General features: G+C 48.9%; 1 protein-coding gene across 2 annotated transcripts in view; it reads left to right on the top strand.

Annotated features, from left to right (window-relative positions):
* dyrk4 (dual-specificity tyrosine-(Y)-phosphorylation regulated kinase 4) overlaps nt 1-22,258 on the top strand; it is a 100,810-nt gene that overhangs the window by 59,171 nt on the left and 19,381 nt on the right. For both annotated transcript variants that reach the window (XM_078553391.1, XM_078553390.1), the window contains one exon: nt 10,840-10,978. In XM_078553391.1, the coding sequence (XP_078409517.1) occupies nt 10,840-10,978 (139 nt within the window). The remainder of the gene's footprint in view (nt 1-10,839; nt 10,979-22,258) is intronic.

Raw genomic sequence — 22,258 nt, 5'->3', positions numbered from 1 at the left:
TAGTCCATGAACAGGACATAATTCATCAGGACAGGAAAGTACAGTGCTGTAGTGTTTGGCAACGACAATCCAGTCTCAATAATATAAATGCAAGATAAGCAGTGTAGAGACTCCCACTGGACCTTAAACTGAGACAGTCTAAAGATTGTGGGCAGAATTTTCCCAGATTTGCTTAAGTGCGGTAGTGGGCAGGTAAAACGATGTTTTACCCGCCAGCTGTGATGGCGGGATTTCATGCCATATTGTCCCAACCCACCTCATTATTTATGCATTCCCGGGAAACACGGCGTATCCATGGTGGGCAAAGGAAAAAACACCGCAGCCCCCCCCCCCTGGTTTAATGATGGGTCCCTCGAGCGACTGTGGGATGCCCTGTACCCCTGCTCTGGCAGCAAGACGGGCAGCAATGTGACCATTCCGTCTTGGGAAGTGGTGGTCAGCGCCAACGCCTTTCAGAAGAGGACAGCCACCCAGTGCCGCAAGAGGATAAATGATCTCCGTTCTGCCAGGGTAAGTCACTCTTTTCATCACTCTCAACTCACAAACCAAGCACACATACACAGCGCCCTCACTCACTTTCACTGCTAGTTCAAGGGCATCACCATTCACTCTCTCACACACACCATTGAACTCAGCCTGTCCTGGGGACCACTCACCACCCACACAGGCCAGGCACATTAATCATCTAGCCCAGCAGGCATCCTGCTTACACTTTATCCATCTCTATCCATACAGGACAAGCTGGCACACAACAAGAGAGAGAGGTTTCAAACCAGTGGCGGAATGCCTGAAATCAAGGTCCTCACGGACTTTGAAAACCGAGCCATCCAGCTGGCTGGCCCCCATCTGAACCGGTCCTGTGCTGACGGTGAGGTCGATGCTGCTCTACCAAGTCAGGATCCAGCTGTGCAACATCCATTAGATAACCATGCTGTGAGTGATGTGTCCTCTTTCACAGGCCACTGCCACGCACTAATTATCTCCCCTTGCTTTCGCAGGCACACCTGCCAAACAGCCGACAGATCCATGATCCAGCGCCTCCAATCAAGCCCCGAAGAAACCTCCAAAGAGGAATCTGAAGGCACCCTCCTCAAAGTTCCATCACAGCGCTCACCCACACCCTCCACCAGCACAGAGACACACAACTCAGTGGGACCTAGCTCTAGAATAGGCACAGGAACACATATTGGTGAGCACAGTGCACAGTCTGATCCACAGCAGGCGGCGGCAGGGACTTCCCGGGTGCCCAGCATTCGGAGGACTGCTGGAGGCCAGGAGCCTGTTGAGTCCAAGTCAGATGAGGTGCCTCTGGACTCGGTCACGTCACAGTTGCTGCAGCTGCAAAGGCAAGCTCGGGAACATCAGGAAGGGATGTCCGTAGAACTCCTCAGATTGCAAGACAAGATGGAGGAGTCCGTCCGTTTTCAGGCTGAGGTGATAGTGCCAGCATTCCAATGCACCAAGATCAACACTGGCAGGATGGCAGCCGCCATAGAGACCTTGGTCCAGGACATCACTCCTGCACTGCTGCGCGGGCTTAACCCCATCGCTGATGCCATAGTTGGCCTCCAACAGTGAGAGGGGTGCCAGGCATCTCGATCTCAATCCAACTACCCCTTCCCCTCACGGAGTCAGTCAGGGGCCATAGGGCACCCATAGGGAGGAGGATCAGCATGTGCACACCCCAGGGTCATCCACCCGCTTGACCCCGGGTGTGTCCAGACCATCTAAATCCCTTCATCCTGTGACCCTCGCAGCTCCAGCTTCACAGGCCAAGGAGGGTGCCACTGCCACACAGCAGGACCCCGAAAGCAGGCTAGGCCCTCCAGAGGACGCCTGCCAAAGTCACCACAAACAGGGCGTCATAGTCATCAAACTGCCTCCACCTCCGCTGTGAATGTCTGGAGAGCACCAAGATGTAGCGGCAGGATTAGGGCAGTTAAGGAAAAGTAGTTGCACAGCCTGGGCATGGGTGTTGGTCACTTGTACATACTGTCCACAATTATCAATAAACTCCTAAGAATGTCTCCCAGCCTGTGATTCCTTATTCATTTGAGGAGTGTTCTTGTCACATGGATGTGACACCTTTCTGCACAAGATAAAGGCAGGTGTCTCAGTCCAGGGCCTCTTCCCTGTGCTCTGTGCAGCCTTCAGATCAAAGTGATGATCCGGCCTCACACTCCCTGGAAATATTACTGATGCCTGCACCTCAGCGGTGCAGGTCATTGCTGCAAGAATGTAGTGGGCAGGTGCCACAGAGCTCTCTCATTCTGACTGTGTGTTCTCAGGACATTTAAGGTGAGGCTGGCCCTCATCACACCAGCGATGCTGTGCACCAGCTCCTAAAGGGCTCAGGAGGTGAAGGCGGACACAGCATCGGATGCATCTAAAGTTTATTGGCTGCGTCTCTACGATGTGGCCCTGATCATGGAGCGCAAGCGAACTGCCCTCGGCCAGACAGGAGACAGACATTCTCGGAGACTATGAGAAGATTCATGGAGTGACCACACTGCACGTTGTCATCATCCTCCTACGATCAAGCAACTATTAGGGCCTCCACTGCGCCTCCATGACGGGGCATTCTCAGAGATTTTTGGCGCTGCCATAAGCCAGACAGGAGGATCTATGGGGACACTTCACTGCATGGCGTCATCATCCTTCACAAATCTGGCGACAATGAGGGCCTCCCGAGCATGCCTGCCTCGCCTAACCAGTGTGAGAGCCTCATCCCCATCATCGTCACCACCGTGGAACTTCTCACCTTCATCCCTGCTGCCGTCGTCCTCATCAGAGGAGACCTCCAGCTCCTCCATCTCCTCCTCAGCCAGCTCCTCTCCCCGTTGCAGCGCCAGGTTGTAAAGGGCGCTGCAGATGACGATGACGCGTGACACCTCTGCGGACTGTATTGCAGGGCTCCACCAGACTGGTCGAAGCACTGGAACCTCATCTTCAGCATCCTGATGGTTTGCTCCACCAAGGTGAGAGCTGCTGCATGAGCCTCATTATAGTGTCGCTGTGCTGCAGTCTGAGACCACCCCACGGGTGTCATCAGCCACGGCCACTGTGGGTAGCCCTTGTCCCCAAGGAGTAAACCCTGCAGCCTCTGTGGACCCTAGAAGACTCCAGGGATCTGCGAGCGACTGAGGATGTTGGCGTTGTGCACACTTCCTGGAAACCGTGTGCACACCTGCAGAATGTGTTTCTGGTGGTCGCACACCAGCTGCACATTCAGTGAGTGGAAGCCCTTGCGGTTGATGTAGTGCACTGAGTGTAACGATGGAGACCTGAGCGCCACTTGGGTGCAGTCAATTGCACCCTGCACCTGTGAGAATCCCGAGATGTGGGAGAATCCAATGGCCCTTGCATCCTGGCTGTCCCGGGCGAAAAGCACAAAGTTCTGTGCCATGGAGAAGATGGCATCCATGAACTCATGGATGCATTTGTGGGTGGCGGATTGTGAAATCTCACAGAGGTCACCTGTGAAGCCCTGAAAGGAGCCACTAGCATAGAAATTGAACGCTGCGATCACTTTCACAGCCACAGGCAGTGGATGCCCTCCATGTCCCCTTGGCATCAAGTCCTGCAGTAAGTGGCAGAAAGGAGCAACCAGGTCTCCAGACATGCGCAGTCATTGGCAACTGGTTCTCAGTCATCTGCAGGAATGACAGGGGGTGTCTTTAGACCCTGGGTGTCGCTAGGCCACGGCTCGCTGTCGATCCTGGGCAGCGTGTGCGGGAGCTCCAGCAGCCCCTTCTTCATGAGGTTGCTGCTCCTGCCTTTGCGCGGCCAGGAGCCTGAGTCGCTCTCTCCTCCATTGTCTTCACTCTCTGTAGGCCATCAGGCATACAGCTAGGTCACCAGGATCCATGATCCTGACATGGTCCTCCTGCAGCATGAAAGAGAGAGAGAGATGTGGTTAGCATGGATTTACTTAGCATCCTTCCCTGGCCCTGCGTGACCACCCCTTGACGTTTCCCGGAGAGTGCTGGCCACCCCTCGGATGGCCAGAGATGGGTGCGCTGCATGGCTGCCCTGTTAACCTGTGACATGGGGGACACTGGACCAAACTAGGATGCTGAGAGTGCAAGGGGCTGTGAGCACCTCCAGCAGTGACTGCTACATGTGTTGGTGAGGAGATTGTACGACTTGTGCAGTCCAACTGCTGCGCGGTCCAGTACAGTGGTTGCAGACTCGCAGTCTGTGGCGGGGTGGTGGGGGTAAGGTCTGGAGGGCCTGGTGGCACATTGGTGCCTCCGCATTGCTTGTATGGGCAGGCAGGCTAGGAGATTGGCCCCAACCATATCCCTGTGGCTGCACCTGATCTGTCTCAGTAGCAGAGGGATGGTCAGTTTATACAGGTGTCCCTACTGCGTGGCCACTTCCCTCACCTACCCCACCCCCCACCTCGATTTCTTGTGCGCGGAATCCAACACCAGGGCAGCAGTTGCACCGGACACCCCCACCCCAAGTACAGTCACCTCCAGGGCCAGGCAGCAGTTGCCCCCAGACGCCACCCTGTTCTTCCCCGCCCCCCCGAAAACAGCCGCCTCCGAGGCAGGGCAGCACTTCACCCAGGCCCTCTGGAGCCCCTGAAGCCTGCAAAGCAACAGGCGACCCTGGCGAGCTGTGGAAAACGATGCTGTTCTCTCACCTCAGTTCCCCCAAAGTGAAGGGCGCCAAGTGCACGTCGCCTACGTGCTATTGGGAAGCACGTCAATGTGTTTTCCTGCCGATGTGGACAGACTATCCGGCGGGGGTCCAGAGCCTGGCGGGATGGCCTTTTAATGAGATGCTGATGTATTACAATGAGCTCCCTGCCGACTGTTGGTGGGAAATGCAGCCTGCCATCGGTGGGCTGAGCAGATGATCGCAACCCGCCTTCCCGCTGTTGTTAACCAGATCGCGCCATATTGTCCACGCCTACTGCCAGCAGGCATGGAAAATTCCGCCCTGTTGGCCTATCACAGACCAAAGCAAATGTAACATTATGAAATATAGTTATTTGTTTTAATGTTATTGTGAATTAATCTGTAATAGATGTCAGTCGATAATATTTTTGACTCTCAGTCAGAAGGTGTTTGGATTCGAGCCCCATGCCAATCTTTGAGCAAATCATCTGGACAACATTGAGGGAAGGCTCTGCTCTTGGAGGTGCCATTCTTTACATGAGATATTTAAACAGACTTACCTGATTGATGTAAAATATGCGATGGCACTATTCGAAAAAGAGCAGTGTGTTCTAGGATTCAGTTTTAATCTTTGCCACCTATAGGTGGTAATTTGATGGAGCCGATCGGCCATCAGTTGTAGAACCTGCCAGATTTTCATTCCCTTGAATTCAAGGTGGTTGTTTTCGGGGAGTAGGTAACGGTGTGGGATGGAGGGATGATGGGCAAATCACTCTGCCAGATAGAAGACAGGCTGAAAATTTACCCCAGCCTCCTGGCCAGCATAGTTTATTTGTAGGGCTTTGAGAGGTTTCTCAGAGATGTGATGAGGCACTATACAAATATAGGTATGATCTCAGAGTTTTACAACACAGAAAGACGCCCTTCGGCCCATTGTGTCGTGTCATGGCGTGGCCCTTTGTTACAGTGGAAAGCAGGAGAATCTGCCCAGAGATTACCTCCCTCCGTCTCTCAGTTGGATTGTAGCACCACTCTAGAGTACTTTATCATTACTCTGGTATCTTAAGATAAGCTACAGTGGCTCCAAGCCATTTGACAAAAGCATGCTGACAAGAAGAAATGTTTAACGGTATATGTGAGAACGTGCACTCTGTTGCATTTGCTAACTAATATGATGTGAAAAGACAGCCCTTGGGGAGCAGTGCAAGCCAAAGCATTAGATTATGGGAACTCTGAATGACACAGAAAGGAAAAGAATGATATAGCAGCTGTCTCAAGCCTGGTAGCACGTGCACTCTTTGCAGTAAATCTCCATAATTTATCTTATCTTTCAGCAGTTACACTACTGAATTTAAATAGCACTGCCTTGTGATTGGCTACATGATTTATGTCACCGATTTTTTAAATATTTGACCCCTAAAGGTTATTTGAAAATGTTCCCACAGAAAATGGCATTCAACACAAGTTCAGAAATACACGTACAAGCATTTTTTTTTTTTTTTGCTGGGTAGGAAATTTTGAGTGTTTGATTTGCTCAGAAGTGGTTTTTGTGTTCATTACCTGAATTTTCAAATAATTTTCATTTGGAAGACCACGTACTGCTAATTACATCCTAACTTTATTAAACAACTAAAATATACTGATCCCAAGTTTATTTTATTCCTAACATTCTCTTTAAAATGATGAAATAAAAATGTCAGTTTTCCAATTATGTGCATTGGAAGCACCCAGTGGGAAATCACACATGTCCAATCCACGGTTTTCCACCCATAGTAAACTTAACATCATGGTTATGCATGGCCAGTTTCTCAACATGTGTTTCTGGGCAGTGAGGCTCTGTGCTGGGAGCACACATTTGGAGAATGTACTTTGTTGTTTCAAAATGTGACAAGTTATCCCATGAAAGTGCAAACTTCTAAACATAGATCAGCTATGCGTCTCCAATTCTTACGACAGCTGTTCAGGGAATCGGTGCATAGTGTTAATTGAAATTAAAACAGAAAAATGCTGGAAATACTCAGCAGGCCTGGCAGCATCGGTGGAGAGAGAAATACAGTTAACGTTTTAGATCTGTGACCTTTCATCAGAACTGGAAAAAGTTAAAAATGTAGTAGGTTTTGAGCAAGTGCAAAGGAGGGGAGGGATGGGAAGAAAAAGGGAATGCTTGTGATAGGGTGGAGGGCAGGAGACATTAAATGACAAGATTTCGAGACATAAGGCAAAATGGAGTGCTAATGGACAAGTAAAGAAATAAAAGATGTGTCTAGAGAAGGTGTGAATGACAGGATCCTAGATAGCTGCCATCAAAAAAGCAAAGTGAAGGAAATAAGAGAGAAGCCAACTCAGTAAAGAAAAATGAAACAAAATGGGGGCAGAGGTTACGATCTAGAATTGTTAAATTCAGTGTTGAGTCCAGAAGGCTGTAAAGTGCTAATTTGAAAGATGAGGTGCTGTTCCTCAAGCTTGTGTTGAGTTTCCTTGGAACACTGCACCAGGCCAAGGACAGACAAGTCAGAGTGGGGGCAAGGTGGAGAATTAAAATGACAGGTGACTGGAAGCTTAGGGTCTCAAACTTGCGGAAAACATATCAGAAGCCCTAGTATGGAAGGTTGCACCATCCAAACAGATCTGATGAAGACAGAGGACAGAGGAAAGAGGAGAATGGAATAGAGTCCTTACAGGAAGTGGGGTACAAGGAAATGTAGTTAAGGAAGATAATGTAATTAAGGGAGTCTGTGGACTTATAGTGAATATTGGTCTATAGCCTATCCCGAGGAATGAAGACAAAGTCAAGGAAGGCAAGAGCAGAGTCAGAGATGGACCATGTGAAGCTGAGAGAAGGGTGGTATTTGGAAGCGAAGTTGATGAAATTTTCTAGTCCAGGGCAACAGCAGGAAACAGCATCAATATATTGGAAAAAGAGGTAAGGGTGGGGACCTAAGTAGGACTGGAACAAAGAATGTTCCACATATCACATAAAAAGTTTCCACATATTCTACACAAATATTAGTATGGTTGAAGGATTGCTTAACTAACAAGAAACAGAGTAGGGTCATTTTCGGGTTGGCAAGCTGTTACTGGTGGAATCCCACAGAGATCAGTGCTGAGGCCTGAATTATTTACAATCTATATCAATGATTTGGATGAAGGGACCAAATGTATGGTAGCTAAATTTGCTGATGACACAAAGATAGGTATAGGATAATAAGTTGTCGAGAGGAGATAAAGAGACTATAAAGGGATTTAGATAGGTCAAATGAATCGGCAAAATTTGGCAGATGGAATATAATGTGGGAAACTGTGAACTTGTCCACTTTGGCAGGAAGAATAGAAAAGCACTGTTTAGATGGAGAGAAGCCACAGAATTCTACAGTAGAAAGAGATCTGGGTGTCCTGGTACATGAATCACAAAAGGTTAGTATGCGGGTTCAGCAAGTGATTAGGAAGGCAAACGGAATGGTGGCATTTATTGCACGAGGAATCGTATAAAAGTAGGGGAGTGTTGCCACAGCTGTATAGGGTCTTAATTAGACTGCATCTGGAGTACTGTGTGTAGTTTTGTACTCCTTATTTGAAAAAGGATATAATTGCATTAGAAGCAGTTCAGAGAACGTTCACTTGACTGATTCCTGGGATGAGGGGGTTATCTTATAAGAAAAAGTTGAGCAGGTTGGGTCTATACCCACTGGAGTTTAGAGGAATGAGAAGCATATAGGACTCTGAGGGGACTTGACAGGGTGGATGCTGAGAGGATGTGTCCCCTTGTGGGGAGGGGGGGGTCTAGAACAAGGGGACACAGTTTAAAAATTAGGGGTCTCCCATTTAAGACTAAGATGAGGAGGAATTTCTTCCCTGAGAGCAATTAGTCTGTGGGATTCGCCTATTCAGAGTGCCGTGGAGGCTGGGTCATTGAATATGTTCAAGGCTGAGTTAGATATTTTATTGACAAGGGATTCAAGAGTTATGGAGGGGGCAGGCAGCAAAGTGGAGTTGAAGCCACAATCAGGTCAGCCGTGATCTTATCGGATGGTGGAGCAGGCTCAAGCAGCCGAATAGCCTACTCCTAATTTTTGTGCTTTTATGTAGATCCAACAAATAGTGTTAACTGATCCTTTTTAGCGGAGGTCTGCTTAGGAACCTAACATCAAAATGTTTTTAACATTTACATTCTAACAAATTAAGGATGAGAATTCAGAATACTTGGAAGTGCATGATAAAATAGGGCAAAGTCAGCATGGTTTCATCAAGGGGAGGTCATGCCTGACAAATCTGTTAGAATTCTTTGAGGAGGTAACGAGTAGGTTAGACAAAGGAGAGCCAATGGATGTTATCTACTTGGACTTCCAGAAGGCCTTTGACAAGGTGCCGCATAGGAGGCTGCTCAGTAAGATAAGAGCCCATGGTGTTAGAGGCAAGGTACTAGCATGGATAGAAGATTGGCTGTCTGGCAGGAGGCAGAGAGTGGGGATAAGGGGGTCCTTCTCAGGATGGCGGCCGGTGACTAGTGGAGTTCCGCAGGGGTCAGTGTTGGGACCACAACTTTTCACTTTATACATTAATGATCTAGATGAAGGAACTGAGGGTATCCTGGCTAAGTTTGCAGATGATACAAAGATAGGTGGAGTGACAGGTAGTATTGAGGAGGCGGGGAGGCTGCAGAAGGATTTGGACAGGTTAGGAGAATGGGCAAAGAAGTGGCAGATGGAATACAACGTGGGGAAGTGTGAGGTCATGCACTTTGGTAGGAAGAATAGAGGCATAGACTATTTTCTAAATGGGGAGAGAATTCAGAAATCTGGAGTGCAAAGGGACTTGGGAGTCCCAGTCCAGGATTCTCTTAAGGTTAACTTGCAGGTTGAGTCAGTAGTTAGGAAGGCAAATGCAATGTTGGCATTTATTTCGAGAGGACTAGAATATAAAAGCAGGGATGTGCTGCTGAGGCTTTATAAGGCTCTGGTCAGACCACATTTAGAATATTGTGAGCAATTTTGGGCCCCGTATCTCAGGAATGATGTGCTGGCCCTGGAGAGGGTCCAGAGGAGGTTCACGAGAACGATCCCAGGAATGAAAGGCTTAACATATGAGGAACGTTTGAGGACTCTGGGTCTATACTCGATGGAGTTTAGAAGGATGAGGGGGGATCTGATTGAAACTTACAGAATACTGAAATGCCTGGATAGAGTGGACGTGCAGAAGATGTTTCCATTAGTAGGAGAGACTAGGACCCGAGGGCACAGCCTCAGAGTAAAGGGAAGACCTTTTAGAACAGAGATGAGGAGAAACTTCTTTAGCCAGAGAGTGATGAATCTATGGAATTCATTGCCACAGAAGGCTGTGGAGGCCAGGTCATTGAGTGTATTTAAGACCAAGATAGATAGGTTCTTGATTGGTAAGGGGATCAAAGGTTACGGGGAGAAGGCGGGAGAATGAGGTTGAGAAACTTATCAGCCATGATTGAATGGCGGAGCAGACACGATGGGCCGAATGGCCTAATTTCTGCTCCTATGTCTTATGGTCTTATGGTCTAAATGAATACATTAGACTATCAATATAAAGAAGAAGCTACCGGTATACTCAATGTAAGCTTGTTAGGCTTAAAGGGCTTACCTAAAAACTTGAAGCTTAATGTGATAACTGTCTTGATAATCTTTCTGGTACACATGTTCCAGGTAAGATGTACACTTAAGACATAATTTTACGCATATGTATTAAAAGTGGTAAGAGTTACCCACCAGCCATGTATATTGAGAAATCGCAGGTCAGCTGCTCAGGATTTCAACATATGTTTTGCCAGTGGGTGAGACTCTCTGCCAGTCTTACACATTCTTATAAATGGCCAATAGTGCAGCAGCCAAAGATGGACATGGAAGAACTGAGCTAGATTGTTGTCAAGTTCTTTTGGTTAATAGTTGCTGTGTGGTTAAAAATTGATAGAACATTGAGTATTTTATGCTGATAAAATGTTAGGGTAAATTTTGTATGAATATATTTTCTGCTATAGGCACTAACCTGCCAAGACACATCAGAATATTGCATGTGGGCTGCCAATGATATTCTCAATTAAAAAGCATGGGCAGCATGTGCACAATTTCCCAATACGTGCTCCAGCCAGCCAGACCTCCAAATAGTGACTATTCATAAAATCAGATAAAATTATCCCTTAAACTCATGGAGGATGGTAGATGATAATTTGAGTTTACTCTTTTCACAGAATGAATCTGTATGAACTTATCCAGAAGAACAACTTCCAGGGTTTTACCATATCTCTTATTTGCCGATTTGCATACACTTTACTAAAGAGTTTACAAATGCTCTTTAGGGAAAAAATAATTCACTGTGACCTGAAACCTGTAAGTAATGTAAATATGTCTATGACATCTTTTGATTATCTGCTCCTATCACTGCTTGCTTGTCCCTACAACCACAACCACCCCCCCACCCCCAACTTCTCTCCCCGCCCCCCCCCCCCCCCCCCCCCCACCCACCCACCCACCCACCCAACCTTAAACCAGCTTATATTTCACCCCTCTCCTAACTTTACTCAGTTCTGCCGAAGGGTCATGAGGATTCGAAACGTCAACTCTTTTCTTCTCCGCCGATGCTGCCAGACCTGCTGAGTTTTTCCAGGTAATTCTGTTTTTGTTTTGGATTTCCAGCATCCGCAGTAGTTTTTTGTTTTTAATTCAGGAGAGATTTGTTTACCAGAGAGAGGTTAGATCATGGAACTCACTACCACACAGAGTAGTTGAAGCGAATAGCATAAATGCATTTGAGGGGAAGCTAGATAAGCACAAGAGAGAAAGAATAGAAGGATGGGGTTAGATAAAGAGGGGTGAGAGGAGACCTGTGTGGAATATAAACACCAGCATGGATCTGTTGGGACCAAATGTCCTGTTCCTGTTCTGTAAATACTTTGCAACTTTGTAATACACTGGCAGCATTAGAGAGTACACTGACAGTACATAGCACTTTGCTTCCAAATGTAATAGTAGAGACATAAACAGTCTTTTGTATTGATTCAATTTGTCAACATTCGCAAAACTTTTGTGGCAATCGTTTTTTAACTATAAGATGGAATTTTGCAACAAAGGTTCTGTAGAAATATTCAGAATTACAAAAAATACAGCAGAAATTCACTTCATACTGTTTAGCAACATCTTTGTGAACCAATGGATTTACCAGAGAATCTTGGCACTTGTCAGTAAACACATACTGTGCGCAATCTTTCATTTATAGAGTAGATATCTGTGCTGGGCTGCCATCTAGTGGCAATAAAATAAAATTAAGATGATATTTGACAGCTGATATTATGGGATAAACTTTCCGGTGGTATGCAGAAGCTTTGCACAAACATCTTACAACCGACTAGAGTTGGCGCGAATTACAGAATCATGTCAAATTCTGAATCAGAACTGGATCTCATGCTGGGAGTTTACTTAATCAGGGCAGAATTTCCAGTGTTGCTAAAGCTTTTAAAGGGATTACAATATCCATTTAAAGGAAAGATTTATTTCTACCAGCCAAAATTTTATCAGAGCCTGGAAATATTTCCAAAGGAATAATGATTCTGCACTTCACAGTACAGCTATAAAAGCTGTCTGCTTCAGGAAATGCTCTATTCAACTCCAGGGTGCTGTTGGGGGATTTCTCAATTACACTTCTTGGGGTCAATTAATTTGCTGAGGGCTTCCTGTCGAATTAGTGTGGCCTAGAGAAAACCACGAGACCCTGGCTGGAGGCGAAGACACAGTTGATTTTATTTTTGTTGCAACGAGAGATGTCGACTACACCAGAGTCACATCTAACGAATACAAGCATGTATCCAGTTTTTATAGTAAGACAGTTTCATTCATTGCTATGGCTAACAATACAACGGAGATAGTAATCAATATGCGGAGATTGCTTCCCATTTCATATTAATAATTGTACACAGTTAAGTTCATGTTACAATGCAGCCGGAGGTAAACTCTGATAAGTATTAATAGCCTGTTAACAATCGGAGGTGAACTCCAATTAATATTGACAATCTACTATTGTCTACTTACAGACATCCATCTCTCTTTAACCGCCCTCCCATAACAAGGTTATGGGTGTTCACAATGCCCAGACGATTCCGATTATTTTAAACACACAAAATACACATACAACCCACATCAACGATAAAAACAAAAAACTGCGGATGCTGGAAATCCAAAACAAAAACAGAATTACCCACATCAACGTCTGTCCCTATCTTACACTGATTTACATTGTTAACTAGCTCAGCCTTTGTTCTCAACTGACCCAGGTTGGCTCACAAGCAGCAGGGGTCTGAGCACCAGCACCAAGGAGTTGTCCCTACTTACCTTTTCGACTAGCTAATGTCGGGGGGAACCACCATGCAGCCAAGGAACCATGTTCCCTGACTGAAAATTCCCTACAACAATCCCTCCTGTTGCCTATAGGGGGACACATGGTTCCCCCATTGGGCAATTCATATACCTGTCTCACCTATCATTGCCCTCCGCTCCTGGTGCAGAACTCGGGCCCCCTTCTGCCACAACCACTGTCGCTGCTTCTTACATGTAGTGATGCACAAAGCTAGTATAATCATTAGCTGAATCACTACCAATAAATGAGATCTGATCTGAAGCCACGGGTGGATTTGAACATTAAACCCCCAGTTCCATACAGCCTTGTACTAAGGTTCCACTTGGAGCGCATTGGCAATGTCTCTATTAAGGGTTTCTGCTTCCGAAGTAATTTTCCTGAGTCTGGTTAAGCTGTCTTTTAAATGCTTCTGGATCTCAGCGAATTGCTCGGGTACATGAGGGATGGGCGGCAGCACTGGGTACCGGGAGATGTTGAGAGCAAAGGCTTCTGCGGCTTCAATAGTCTGCCTCTTCCGTGGGTGAATTTCTATAATATGTGCTGATGTGTTACGCGTGGGTACCTGTGGGCTGAAGCAAAAGGAACCATTATGAATGGGGCAGGTCACTCTTCCGTACTGCGTTTCGGGCTGTCCCATTGTCACACAGTAGGCGCCCCCTCCCTTGTGGTAGGAGAGGTCACGGCCAGAGATATTTTTACGACACACCCGGTGGTGCGGTTTAAACTGCACTGGCTTTGTTCGGCGAGGGTTAGTGGGTGTGTGCATGCTAGCAGGGTGCCAGACCGGCAGCACCCCTCGGTGCTCACCCCCACCAGGACCCCTTGCTTGAATATTGCTTCGGCCGAGGCCGGGTGGTAGCGAATTGTAACCTTATCCCATCAGATTCCGATATTTTCCACTTCGTACAGGGGGTAGGGCCCCCCTCGCACTTGTCCCATATCGGAAGTATTAGGATGACCCCTACCACCAGGCTATCGTTCACCGAGCACCCTTCTACCACCAGGGCTATGTGAGACAACCCCCTGAAGGTGCATGGGTCGAGTGTACCAGGGAGCTGTCCCATCCGTCTCAGGGCTGTGTTGCTCATCCAGTCCGGGGTTTCTCCCCGTTTAATCTGCTCCAGCCCTGTCTTCAACTGACTGTGGGGCCCATCCACCTAAACTGTGACAGACTGCTCCTTTCACCATTCCCTTCACTAGCTGATACTCTCCATCAATCAACTGATTCAGGGTCTAAGCCTGCCCCTGTATGGTCCGGATCCCCTCTATCTCGAACAAACCCAAGACCCCCCCCCCCCGCCCCTTCTCTGGCTCTCTGGGCAATCAGGCTGGCTGGTCCCTGCTGGAGCCGCTTAAGGACTGCTTTTAGTTTGTCCTGCCCGTCGGGACAGTGGCTATGTCTAGCGAATTAACCACCGATGTCCCGGTGTTGACCCCGGTCAGCAGGTTGTTCAGTGTCGACCGTTTACGCCGCCGACAGGGCCTGTCAGGATTTCGGTGAGGGGTGAAGGCCTGTCGGGCTCTCTGCATGGTCATGTGTGCCATGTGGCCGTCGAGGGCCCGGGTGGTTGGTGGGCAATCACGGGGCATTCCTAAGTCGGCCAGATGAATTATGGTCGGCACGGTTTCATACTGTACATTTTCGTACTCGACTTTCTTAGTTGCCTGCACCACCAAGCCACTCTCGGGTCCTGGTTCTCATCCCGGGCAGTGAGGGTGGACCCATGGTGTTCCCGTTGTTGTGTTACGGGCAGGGGGAGTGGGGGTCAGTCTCCCTCCCCATCCCCAGAAGTGGACGACCGGCACAGCCCCCACCAGGTACGGGTCCCTTTTATCCGAGCAGTACACCCGAGCGCACCCCTACCGCAGTATTACCGACCTTAGCTTGGGGGCCCTGTAAATAACGGCCCGATCGCACCCTGGACCGTGACTGACCCCCTCACCATTAGGGGCTGCCCACACCCACCTATTTCCAGGGATCTTATATTCCCTTCGCACCAGCCGGTACCCGCGATCGCATGTTACCATCACACGTTCCCCCCCCCCCACCCCGGCTTAACCCGTAACCAATAGTCCCACGAATCTCCGGCTCCTGCTGTCCGTTTGTAGTTCACCATTTCTTTTGCACTTTTGTCCGGCCAGTTGCCTTCCATGTTTGCCCAATACAGGAGATACTAGACAAAATCCCCGCTCACAGTGACCTTCCCGACCCGCTGGATGTTCACCTGTCTCCCTTGTTCTTCCTCACGGCGCGCCTTGTGGTGCAGACCCCGGGCTACAATGGTGAGAATGAAGACCAAGATGGTGTTCCCAGTTGGCATGCTTCTCTGGTACCTGTAAATTCAAACAGAAGGGTGGCCTGTGTACATCACGTCACCCAGTTACAGGAGGGGAAGTTTGTTTAAGTTGTGTCCAGCGTTTCCAGACCCCTTTCCGCTTCTGATCGATACAAGTGCATGTGTCGCTGCTGATGATTATCTGGTAGGGTCCCGACCACCATGGCGCGAACCCCAGCTTGGCGGGCAGTCCCCCAGCCATAACCCACTCCCAAACCTCGGGGAACTCAGGTTCCTTGGTTTCCAGATTTGCGCGCTCATCTGCTGCCTTCTGGCAGGTCCCTACTGTTGTTCTCATACCCTTCAGCTGTTTCCCTAGCTCCACAATGTATCGTCTGATCTGGTCCCTAATTGGTCCTACGGGCCCCCCCTCCTGTGATAATATTCTCTGGTAGCCTCATCGCCCTCCCGGTCATGAGCTCGAAAGGGCTCAGGCCGGAGGTGCGATTTGGCACTGCCCGCAGTTTCATCAGAATCGCGGGTAAGGCACCCACCCATGACTCGCCTGTTTCACTGATAGACTTCGCTATAGCTAGGTTGAGGGTACAGTTCATTCTTTTCACCGTCCTGGAGCTCTGGGGGTGGTAAGGCTGGTGGAATTTTTGCCTGATTCCCAGGAACCTGCATGTGTCCTTCATGACTCTGCCCGTGAAGTAGGTTCCCTAATTGGAGTCCACCTGGATCGGTAGTCCCCACCGGGGTACCACTTCTTGGGCTAATATTTTGGCCGCAGTCAAGGCCGAACAGTCACGCATGGCAAAAGCTCCAACCCACCTAGTAAATTGGTCGACTACTACTAAGCAGCACCTTTTTCACCGGACCTGCGGCAGTGGCCCAGTGAAATCAATTTGGATACTTTCCCAGGGCCCCCTGGGTCTGGGTCGATGCCCTGTTTTGTTTTTCACCAGTTTCCCTGGGTTGAACTGGGCACAAGTGACACATCCCTGGCATTATTTGGCCAGGTTTTTGTCCCAACCCGTTCCACCACCAGTCCCTTTCAATGGACCCCAGGGCAGCATTCTGTCCCACGTGGGGGCTCCCATGATGGAGGTCCATAATTGTCTTTTGTTGACATCTAAGATCTACCACTCTGCCCTCCTTCCTTCAAATACCAAGCTTGTCTGGTTCAGCCCCTTGCCCCTGCCACTGTTTCCTTTCCTCCTCACCTACAGCCTCCTGCACTCTTGATATTTATCTCGCCCTCCATTACCTCCTTCACAGCCTTTACTTCTTTATTTTGATTTTTTAATTTAAATTCACATTGCTCCTGTGCTGCTGTTCCTGTTCCTACATCACCATTATCCCTTATCTCACTCTCACCCCCTTCGGAGGCAGAGCGGCCGCCTGAGCAGCCCAGTCTGCCGCCGCATTGCCTTTCTGTTCGGGGGTGACTGCCTTCTGGTCTGCTTTAATTTTGATTACTGCTGTCTCGGTGGGTAGGTCAGCAGCTTGAACGAGGTTCCGGATAAGGGACTTGTGCTGGATCACGTCCCCTCCTGAGGTAACAAACCCCCGGCAGGACCAGGCCGTCATATAATCACGAGTGACCCCGAAGGCATATCCACTGTCTGTGTAGATGTTCGCCCTCTTGCCTGTGCTTAATCGAAGGGCGACCGTTAGTGCAACGATCTCGGCTACCTGAGTTGATTGGGTCCCATCCGGGGATCCAGAGGCAACGGTCGTGAGCGTATCGTCGACCACTGCCCATCCCGTGCCTGGGGTCCCGAGGTGGCATTTCCGGGACCCGTCTACAAACAGGGTGAAGTCGGGGTTCTCCAGGGGGTCCTCCTTTAGATGGCAGATGGGCTCATCCCATACCTCTGGGGTGCAGTGGTGGTCCTCTCCCTCTGTGAGGAGTAGTTCCGCCGGGTTAGGTCCAGTTTCGCGGATGATCTTAATGGAGCTGTCCTTTGGTAGAAGGACAGTCCCCCACTTAGCCCATCCAATGTTTGATATCGAGTGGAGTTTGCCCATGTTCAACACCTCCACTGAAGTGTGGCGGGTATGTAGTATGATCTTGCCCGTCATTACTGTGGGCTCGTTTGTCTGAACAGCCCAGGCTGCACAGTCTAGGGCTGCCAGGCAGTCACCAAACCACATTGAAGCCGGGGATTGCTTGGTTAAGTAGTAAGCGACCGTTCGTAGGGTGTCGCCATGAGCTTGTGCAGCTACAGCGTTGTAGGTATTGCCATCGTGGTGGCAATACAGGTGGAAGGACTTAGATGAATCTGCCAGCCCCAGGGCAGGCGCGGACATTAACGCTGTGTTTAGTTTGGTAAAAGCCTGCTCTTGCTCCCCATACCAGATAATGGGTGTTAGTGACGCTTGCCCTCCCTTTAAAAGATTGTTTAAAGGGGCCGCCAGGGTGGAAAAGTTGGGAATAAAGTGTCTACAGTAATTAAACAGCCCCATTACCTGGCGGACTTCTCTGATGTTAGTCGGTCGGGGCTTGTTGCCAATGGCTTCCCTCCTGCTTACTGCTAAATCCTTAGTGCCCTGCGATATTACCTGCCCCAAGTACTGGACCTCCCTTTGTGCTACCTGGGCCTTTGTAGGGTTCGCTTTAAACCCGGAGAGCGCGAGGCGGGCGACTAAGGCACCGGCACGCCCTCTGTCCGTCTCAGATGCCAGGAGGAGGTGGTCTACGCACTGAATGACCGTACTCCTAAACAGCCGTAGGTCCAGAAGGTCTAGGGCATTGTGCGTTTCCCGGTGAAATATAGCAGGGCTGTTGTGAAAACCCTGCAGTAGCCGTGTCCAGGTGCACTGTTGGTCACCCACGGTAAAAGCGAATTTGTCTTGGGAGCTCTCAGCTAGCAGGAGGGACCAGAAACCATTAGTGATATTCAGGACAGTAAAGACCCTGTGTTCTGGTTTGAGGTTGTTTAACATGGTCGCTGGGCTGGTGACAATGGGGTGGATTCGGGGGGGATTAGGAGACCCTATTAAGGGCGGTATAATCGATGGTCAATCGGTACGACCCGTCCGGTTTGCAGACCGGCCAAACTGGGGAGTTGGTTTCGCTCGCAGCCTCCCGCACTGTGCCCCTGCTTGGAGATGTTTCATGATCTCCCTCACCACAGCCATGGCCTCTGGATTTATGAGCAGTGGTCCCGGAATGATCGGGAGTGGTATCTGGACCCTCCCGCAGTCATGCATCGTGGCTGTCCAAACCTCTGTAACTAGGGAACATATTGGTCCATAGACAGGGATAGCTTCCCACTCCCGCATTAGTAATTTAACAGCGCCCGTGGGTTAGTTTTCCCTGCCTATGGAGGCGGTGAACATGCCCGGGCATGGCATGTATCAGGTGGGACCATATCAGCTTATGTTCCCGGGGATCTATCAGCGCTCCCAACCATTGTAGTAAGTCAATACCGAGGATCATTCCCTCCCCCGGTTTGTGACCCAGAGCTGTACGGGCACTTCTACCTGTGCAGTTTCCAGGGAGACTACCTCGCTAAGGTCTGTTATCATAAACCTCCCTCCCCCCACCGCCCCGACCCCCTGAATAGTCGCTGTAGTGGGGGTTAGGGGTAAAGGAAGGTCCGAAAGGGACACGGACGTTGTAATGGTGGCCCCCTAGCACTGCGGGTACGTACATTCAGGGGTCCTGTTTAAAGTGGGCCGCAAACCATCATTCGTTCGCGAGGAGCTTAATGGCCTGGAGTAATTCTTCCCTGGAGAGCTTTTCTAGCTCCCCCCGGGAGTTCTCCTCGGGTCCTCTGCTTCCCCCCTTTACCTGTCCACCCCATGTCCCACAATCGTCTTTCTTATGGTCTAGTCGGTTGCAGTTTGTCCACCTCAGCCGCCTATGTGGGCTTGACCGGGCGCAATGGCCTACGCCCTGGCAATTGTAACACCTGATTGTGTCGTGTCTCAAAGCACACACTGCCAGCTGTGCAGAATGTTTGGAGGGGAACCTGGGAGTCATTGCTGACCTGACAAGACCAGTTTAGCAGGGTCTCGTAGGTGACCACTACCACGACCCCCATTGCTAAAATATCCTGGTGTTTTTTGGATAGCCCATCTTTGAGGATTTTCAAAAATGGGGCATCACCCTTAATCATCCTGAATACTCCCGGTACCTGGCCCATAGTCTGTCACCGTACTCGTGGCTATTCTCCCCCTTCTGTTGCTTAACCAGCATTATATAATCCCAATTGGGTGCTGGTTTTCCTAATCTTTCATCAACTGCCTGCCGAAAGTCATTATGTGCTGCCTCCCTTGTGTCTGGGGCTGCATTAACGTTTGGTGTCCATGTTCCGTTCTTAAAATTGTCCACTAGCCTGTCCCATGTGCGCTTGGAACATTTGGCCCAGACAAGGAGGTGTACATCCCTTTCATGGAGCCCTATCATGTCCTTTAATTTAGACCAGAAGTCCGAATTGGCATGTTTCTCTTTTAAGGCAGGGAGGTCTTTTAAGATAGTTTGTTGTTCCAATGTTGAAAAGGCCTGGTATTTATGGGTAGTGGCTCCATTAGGTCCCACTGCCATAGATGTTCTCAGCGGGGCCTTGTTGAAGACATTCTCACTAAAGTATCTATTGCCCTGTTCTGAGAACGTTGGGGGGGCAGATGCCTCGCTGTAGGTGGGAGGCGGTATGGGACCTAAGGGTCCTGGCACACTTTCTAGGTGAGCTCGGGCCGCCTCCGATTCTTGCCCCTGTTCTACACATTTGTGCGCTAAGACGACTAGCGCCTTTAAATCACACTTGCTTCTTTGCTTCTCCCACCGACTCTCTTTGTGACGAACTGGGGCCCGTGGGATCCCAGCCACCCTGTAACATTTTCTCTATTAATTTAGCGTATTTATCGCCAATATGTTTGGTTAAGGAGCCTGACGGCCCCCAATTCATTCCCGGGCAGCGAACTGCCCTTCTCGAGCTCTTGTCAGACATCCCGTGTTCCGCAGTGATTTTGTTACTGTGTTAATAGACCACAGACGCTCCCATAGCAACCACGGCGTCCCACAGACTAACCCTCCGTCTGCTAAATTCACCTGCCCAAGCCTCAGCGCTGCAGGTTTCCTCAGGTAAAGTTTCCCCTTACCCCTGGCAGACTTCCCGTACGTGGTTACTGTGCTTTGGTTATACCCCCCCGTAGAACCTACAGCGAACTGCCCCAACTGGCAAAACCAGCGCACCCCGATCGGTTCCTTTTATGCGCGCCAAATCCCCTGTGCCTCCGCACCCAGTCCAGATTTTTGTTCTGTTACACAGGACTTTAAATCGCTGGCTCCCGTCCCTCTTCTGTCTCTGTCCAATACTGACGGTTGTGAGTACTCACCGTTAGTTCGGTCCAGACGACACTTGAGGCCTTCACCGGGAACCGGACAATCCTGCCGACTATGCCAATTTGTTGGGGGATTTCTCAATTACACCTCTTGGGGTCTATTAGTTTGCTGAGGGCTTCCTGTCGAATTAGTGTGGCCCAAAGAAAACAAGAGAAAGCCACGAGACCCCGGCTAGAGGCGAAGACACAGTTGATTTTATTTTCGTTGCAACGAGAGACGTCGACTACACCAGAGTCACATCTACCGAATACAAGCATGTATCCAGTTTTTATAGTAAGACAGTTTCATTCATTGCTATGGCTAACAATACAGTGGAGATAGTAAACAATACGTGGAGATTGCTTCCCATTTCATATTAACGATTGTACACAGTCATGTTCATGTTACAATGCAGCTGGAGGTAAACTCTGATAAGTATTGATAGCCTGTTAGCGATCAGAGGTGAACTCCGATGAATATTGATAGTCTACTATTGTCTACTTACAGACATCCATCTCTCTTTAACTGCCCTCCCGTAACAAGGCTATGGGTGTTCACAATTCCCAGACGATTCCGATTATTTTAAACACACAAAATACACATACAACCCACATCAACGTCTGTCCCTATCTTACACAGATTTACATTATTAACTAGCTTAGCCTTTGTTCTCAACTGACCCAGGTTGGCTCACGAGCAGCAGGGGTCCGAGCACCAGCACCAAGGAGTTGTCCCTACTTATCTTTTCATCTAGCTAATGTCGGGGGGAACCACCACACAGCCAAGGAACCATGTTCCCTGACTGAAAATCCCCACAACACTGCCCTCCCTGGAAGACAGCAATTAAAGGTATGTGAAATGAGGTATCAAGCATTCCAAGGAATGGGGGAAAGCTTTTTAGCCTAAAGAATTCTGCCAAGTTATTGCCAGGCAGCACTTCCTTATACCAAGTGAATGGCCGAAGTATGCATGTCACAAAATGTTACATGTTGGTGAAAATGGCATACAAAGCACTTGGACGGATTTGCAGCTTTCATAGCTTCTCCTTGTGAATCCAGGTACACAACTACAATATACAGTTGCCTTCCCTTCTTCACGGAACTTCTGGATTTTTGCTTTATCTGTTGAACATTTCAGTTTCCCACAGTCCAGTCTTCATGATTATTACAACCCCAGCCTCCCATCAATTCAGTCTTTGATACACAGACAGTATAGGACATATTGAATATCTGTCAAATTAAAAACATAACAACATTGAAGAATCATATATACATAGACTAGTTCCCTCGTAATTGCTTGGCAATTACATTGGGACATACATATTAGGACATATTGGGCGAGGTGGTGGCGTAGTGGTAATATAATTGGACTAGTAACCCAGAGGCCTACGTTAATGCTCTGGGGATACAGGTTTAAATCCCACACACAGCAGTTGGTGGAATTTAAATTCAATTAATAAGTCTGGAATTGAAAGCTAGTCTCAGTAATGGTGACCACAAAGCTATTACCGAGAGAAGGAAATCTGCCGTCCCACCTGGTCTGAGCTACATGTGACTCCAGACCCATAGCAATGTGGTTGATTCTTAACTGCCCTCTGAAATGGCCTAGCAAGTCAGTCAGTTCAAGGGTAATTGGGGATCAATAAATGT

This window comes from Cetorhinus maximus, chromosome 12 (genome assembly GCF_964194155.1).
Source record: "Cetorhinus maximus chromosome 12, sCetMax3.hap1.1, whole genome shotgun sequence".
NCBI lineage: Eukaryota > Metazoa > Chordata > Chondrichthyes > Lamniformes > Cetorhinidae > Cetorhinus > Cetorhinus maximus.
Note: the sequence above shows the minus strand (reverse complement) of the source record. Positions and strands in the feature narration are given on the sequence as shown.